Source organism: Tasmannia lanceolata, unplaced genomic scaffold (assembly GCF_043159265.1).
Source record: "Tasmannia lanceolata isolate RefF3 unplaced genomic scaffold, GAP_Taslan_0.1 ptg000018l, whole genome shotgun sequence".
NCBI classification, from domain to species: Eukaryota; Viridiplantae; Streptophyta; class Magnoliopsida; order Canellales; family Winteraceae; genus Tasmannia; species Tasmannia lanceolata.
The window spans coordinates 67,561,926-67,568,420 of record NW_027518695.1 but is presented as its reverse complement, the minus strand read 5'-3'; the positions used below and the strand labels follow the sequence as shown (position 1 = coordinate 67,568,420).

The following is a 6,495-nucleotide window of genomic DNA, read 5'->3' as shown; positions in this document are numbered from 1 at the left end:
AAATTGAAATGATTAATGACAACTTTTAGCCTGGCCAAATGCCATTGAAAAACCCACCGAGGCGTTGGCTCTTCGGCATAAAGTCACGGGTTTGCTCCCTGTTGACGAGTGTTCGAATCCCGCCCCCGACTTACCTGATACACGTGGTGAGTGGGTCGTTGCGTGTATCCGTAGGGACTAGTCCTACTCCCGAAGGGGGTGGGGACATCCTACGTCATAAATAAAAAAAATGCCATTGAAAATACAGGAAAAAAGAAAGGGAAATGTTATTAGCACTACTGTATTTTGATGATTGCACTCCTCACTTTATTAAAAGTACGGTATGGCCCGCACCACAGGATGATCCAAACCGTCCATTAGATGGGCCACAACCTAAATAGGTTGTGCCCCAAAAATCATTTTCATAGGTTGATCCTAACCCTCCGATCTGAATGTTAGAGGGTTGATCCTAACCCTCTATAGATCGGAGGGTTAGGATATTTTTTGGGGCACAACCTATTTAGGCAGTAGCCCATCTAATGGACGGTTTGGATCATCCTGTGGTATGGTAATAAAGTGAGGAGTGTGATCATCAAAATACATTAGTGCTGATAACATTTCCCGAAAGAAAAACACACACCTTTGGGATCCACTTTGACCCCGGCCAAATGCCATTGAAAATACCAAAAATACCTCAATACGATGATCCGAGGTTCTTGATCTACCAAGCCTCGTTTAGGATTCATCCAAGGAAAGATGACCCACTGATTTTCTCTTTTTAAAACAAATTATTAGTTGATTAACGGTGCCTACCAATGTTCTATACGATCAACGGTCTTGATTTTACATACACATCTCCATGTGGGTCCCATAAATCTCTACTTCATATAGTTCTCAAAGACAACAGAGATCAAACCAGACATGGCATTTTCCAGAATAAAACATCAACTCCTTCTCCTCCAAATACCTCCTTCTCTTAATTACAGATACCCTTTTTCATCTCAAACCCTAATTTCCTCAAACGAAACCCTAATTTCCTCTGTAGCTTCAATTCTCAGAGAACAACGATCCAAAAGTCGCTGGAACTTCATCAAATCCGTCTACCCTAACGGATTCTCAACTCACGAGGTTTCCCAAATCATAATCCGTATAAAAAATAATCCTCGTTTAGCTCTCAGATTTTTCATCTGGTCTGAAAAAAACTCTCTCTGTAACCACGATCTCCTCTCTTACTCCACAATTATCCACATTCTGGCCAGATCTCGGCTTAAATCCACCGCTCAAACCCTAATCCTGACCGCAATTCGTGCCACGGAAGAGATCGACGGTGCCGATTTAGTAAAAGCCCCAAAACTATTCGAAACCCTAGCGAAAACTTATAGGTTGTGCGATTCGGCGCCGTTTGTCTTTGATTTGTTGATTAAGGCTTGTTTGCAGGGAAATAGGATCGATCGGACGGTGGAGATTGTCCGATTGCTCAGATCTCGAGGGATTTCTCCGATGATTGGGACCTGTAATTCTTTGATCCGGTCGGTGTGTCGATCAAGAGGATCGAAGGAAGGATTTTCGATTTATCAGGAGGTTTTTAGGTTAGAGGACAAAATTAGGGTTAGGGTTAGGGTTTTGCCGAATGTGCAGACTTTCAATGAGTTGATGCTCTCATTCTATAGAGATGGGAATGTGGAGGAGATTGATGGGATTAGGGCAGAAATGGGGAAATTCGATTGTAAACCTAATGTTTTTACTTACTGTGTTTTGATGGCAGTGTGTTGTGATCAAGGGAAAATGGGAGAAGCTATGAAATTGTGGGGTGAAATGGGAATTAAGCAAATTAAGCCTGATATTATGGCTTATAATACTCTGATAGATGGTTTGTGTAAAAATGGAGAAATGGAGAGAGCAGAAGAGCTTTTCCGCGAGATGGGATTGAGGGAAATTGAACCAACTTGCCTCACTTTTGAGCATTTGATTAGGGGATACTGTAGAATTGATGATATGGATTCAGCAATTATACTGTATAAGGATATGTGTATGAGAGATTTCAGGCCGGAGGCTTCTACGGTTGATGCAGTGGTAAGAGGAATGTGTAATAAAAATAAGGTCCTTGAAGGTTTGAGGTTTTTCAGGGATGTGATGAAGAAAGGAGATTTCTTTCCTAGTAGGGGGAGTTATGAGTCTCTGATAAAGGGGTTTTGTGAAGAGGGGAAGATAGAAGAGGCACTTAAGCTTCAATCTGAGATGGTTGGGAAAGGGTTTGAACCAGATTTTGAGATTTATAGTTCCTTCATTGATGGGTATAGAAAGGAAGGTGATGTGGAGAAAGCAAGAAAGTTGAGAAATGAAATGCTTGAAATGGGTCTGTGGCGAGAAGATGAAGAGTAAATGGTTTTTGAATTTAACTTAGGTGGGTGACTTTCAATCTCAAAATTGCCTCGCTTATAGCATTACTGGAATACATTGAATGCAGCTATGCTGGACATAGTATGAACTTTGAAGCAACATTCAAGTTTTACCCCACAAAGAATCTTGCAATTTGATGCGGAGATTTTTTTCGTTCCTGCGAGATTTTCTTCAATCTGGCTCCAGGATCATCCAGAAGATCCTCATTTTAGTGTATATTCATTTATTTAAATATGCTGATGGAAATGGTGAAGGAGATTTAATTGGTTATATTGAGCGATACTCATGCTTCTCTGATCTTGCTTTCATCAGTGGAAACAGTTCAATATGATTTGACAATTAATTTTAAGTACTATACATCGAAAGTTGATCTCAAACAGTCCAGGGCTTTTGGGTATTGCCTGAACAGGCTGTATAAGTTAATCTCAGAGCCCAAGTGAGAATCGAGCAGGAGGCGAGTCGCCAGAGATTTAAGAGAGATGACATGCCAGTCAGAAACCAAGACAAGAAGACCATAGCTGCAGAGAGCTGATATTTGCCACAGAACTTTGGGACACAAAAAAGACGGTAGGTGTTGTGGAGGAGATCTGTTACATCAGCTTCCACTAGAGAGAGCATTGTTGACCTACATATCGGTATAAGAGTTTGTCAAGGCGTTGAGCCTCTAGCTCATTGGCAAAAGGATTGTTCCTCAACCAAGAAGTCAGGGGTTCGATCCCAGCTTACCTACCCATAAAAAAAGAGTTTATCAAGTAATGGCAGATATATTTTCCTTTTTTGAATTTTGAGAGAATTTACCCAATCTTCGACGATGATGCACTATGATGTTTGGTTGGCGAGGAGGGAAACCAGCAAAGAAGGAGTATCCATCCTGCGTTACGAATGTGAAACTCCATGGAAGCAACAAACCCATGATTGTTACCGGATAGCTGCCAAATCAACATACGGTTACTACCAACTCGGACAATTTTGTGATGACCTTATTAGAGGTAACAACTGGGTTATTTTCTTGATAACAGATTCATTTATGGATGAATATGAAGCTTCATGAAATGTTATTATTAACTTAGGTCCTCATGGGAATCGTTTCTTCCTTTCCACTAAATCATGTTGTCTGGAACACAATATTCTTGTGAAGACCCCATGCTGTCAATCTTTTCACCGATCAGTTCTTGTTTCACATCTTTAAAATCCACTTATTAAGAGAAAACTAAGCAATAAAGGTATCTTAATGGCTATATAGTTAGTTTCAGCCCTGTTGCTCAGTGCAAAGGAGGGCAGGGAAAAATATTGATGACCTCCAACGGCAAGTTGAAAATGTTTGAAATACCACTGTAATTAGAAGACTTCTCATAACAGCAGAGCAGAGCAACTCAATAAACAAGCTGAATTTCTTTATATGCAATCAATAAGATAGCTCTAGAAAATTAACATGAACTTCATGTGGCCCCTACTTGATCTATCAGAGTCCAATTTCCTATAATTCCTGAAAACTAGAACCCTTTTTCATGACCATGGTTTTAAATTTCGGCTGAAATCAGAATTCGGTTGAAACCATAGCGAAATTTCACGAAATCCGAAATTTCAGGTTTAACAAAATTCGGTCTAAATTTTGGGTTTACCAAATTTCGGCCAAGGCCGAAATTGGGACCGAAATCGAAATTTAAAACCATGTTCATGACAGTGGATGTAAGTTGATAGCTTGCAGTGAAAACCTCACGGCTCACATACACCAAATTCAGTCCAACGAAATTTGTGGAGGCATGCATACTTACTATTGAAAATATGCAGTGAAACATGCTCATGTGCAAAGATTGTTGGAAGGTGACTGACTGACTGGTATATGCAAAAGATTATCTAGTGCCATGCATTGGAGGCTCAATCAACTAGAATGAGAAACTTAATCAGCCTCATAAATATTACACAAAATTCTCCACAGAGTTTACCCAATATGAATGAGGAACTTAATGAGTCTCATTTTTTTAGCATCAACATCATAGTCCAATTCATTTATCTCATTACAGAATTTTCACAATAACTCCATTCCTATTCAGTCAAGTAATGTATATTGTGCTAAGTCAGATCCTATTTACTTATAATGGATAGTGACTAACCAATTGATGTTTCTGAAATATTGGAATTAGTGCTTATTGTTTCAAGCATGTAGTTAGAAACTTAAAGTGACAACAATTAAACTGCCATGCTGGTCTCCATTTTAGGATAAGAAATGTCTGACTTTTAGATTCTTAACGTTGCAATCCATGATTTGATGTCTAGAACTAATTTGGTGGTGTCCCTTCTTCTTCTTTCTCTCTCTCTCTCTGTTTTTTTTTTTTTTTTTTTGAATCGTAGCAATTTCATTCAATAGAAACAAGGGAGACCGAGAAGGTCAACCGAAAAGAACAGGACGAAAGCACGAGGAAAATAAGAGAATAAAAAGAAGAAGAAAAAATAAAACAAGAAGAGGAAACAAGATGGGGGGGGGGGGGGGGGGGGGGGGGGGGGGGGGGGTGGGGGGAGGGAGGGAGGGAGGGAGGGAGGAGGAGGAGGGAATCAAACATCTCCAATTGGCGGATCTTCTAATATGTTTAAAGATTATTGACGACCCTTCCACTCGATCCTCAATTTCATCAAAGAACTGTACGGATCTCCAAGGAGGGACAATCGATCCATTGAGCCATGTGATGACATTCAAGGAGTCTCCCTCCACTATCACCCTGTCTATCCATTCTCTATTCAAACATTTGATTGCCTGATGGACGGCTCTCACCTCTGCCTCACTTGAATCGGCGGTCCCTAGAGGACCTGAGAAGGCGCGGATGGTGTCGCCACTAGAGTCTCTTAAGATCCCTCCTATTCCTATTGGACCGGGATTTCCCTTGCTCAAGCCGTCAAAATTAACTTTAAGTAACCCAGAACGAAAGAAATGGTCTTATATTTGAACAGAAAGGAGAAGAACTTAGCTCGAATCACACTAGAAACTAAAATCGAATTTATCAATTGGACAAGGGCCAAGCTGGGAATATCTTATAGCATGAGCGAGATCTTAAGGAACTGGAAAGCGGTGACCTTGGAACGGAAGGTAAAAAATGGGATATCACCTGAGTGGAGGGCTACACCAAATGGATGGTTAAAATTAAATTTTGATGGTATCTCGATTGGTGAACTTGGTAAGGCTGGGATCGAAGGAGCCATCCGGAATGCGAATGAAAAAATCCTAATGTCCTACTCAGGTCGAATTGGTATCTGTGATGCAAACGAGGCAGAGGTAACAGCCCTCCTTTATGGTCTTAAATGGTTCTTGACAAATAGGCGAGATAAGCTGATTGTCGAGGGGGACTCATCCAACACAATTGCGTGGGCTTCAAATTCTTCTAGTGGTACGTGGCGGCCACTACAATACATTAGCGAGGTTTGGGATTTGGTTTGTGTCTTAAAACCCACCATTGAGCACAGAAGAAGATCGGCCAATGAGCTGGCTGATAGGCTGGCGAAAGAAGGTGGTACCTCGGAATCCATGTCAATATATGGCGCCCCTGATGAGGACTAGAATGAAATGAACGTGGCCGAGTAGAGTCCCTATAACTTTCATGTTTTTTGTGATCAAATGTTTTCTCCTTTGTAGCTTGGGTGGGGCATTCACATGTATGATTAGGGGACATCTTATCCCTGTATGTACTTTTGGATTTTGGTAATAAATGTCATCTTTCAAAAATAAAAACCCCATCAGCCGGTGTCTCCCATTCTTGAAAAATCAAAGGGTGTCTTTCAATGCTAAAGCACATCACTTGCCAACCCTCCCAAGGTCCAAGGCCGAGACAAATAAAAAAGAAGAGTCCTCACCCCTGCTATGGTCAATGCTATCACTTTCATGAATAAAAAGTGAGGACATTTAGCAATGCCCTCAAAGACTCGGGAATTTCTTTTTTTCTAGAAGACCCGCAAGGTTACTAATAGGCAAACATTCCATACAACTTTTCCTTTTTTTCTTCCAGGGCACCAACTCCCATCCTTCTAGAAGGTCTGATAGCTTGGATGCAAAGACCCAAGCTATTCCAAACCTGGATAGAATCCTACTCCATACCTCAGCACCCGAGATTAGTTAGTCTGACTTTC

At 40.9% G+C, this 6,495-nt stretch overlaps 1 protein-coding gene across 1 annotated transcript; it reads left to right on the top strand.

Moving 5' to 3' along the window:
* The first annotated feature begins 900 nt into the window (after nt 1-900).
* LOC143851553 (Tetratricopeptide repeat (TPR)-like superfamily protein) lies at nt 901-3,547 on the top strand. Its single transcript, XM_077361019.1, has one exon. The coding sequence runs from the start codon at nt 901-903 to the stop codon at nt 2,359-2,361; it is 1,461 nt and encodes a 486-aa protein (XP_077217134.1). The 3' UTR covers nt 2,362-3,547.
* The last annotated feature ends 2,948 nt before the right edge of the window (nt 3,548-6,495 follow it).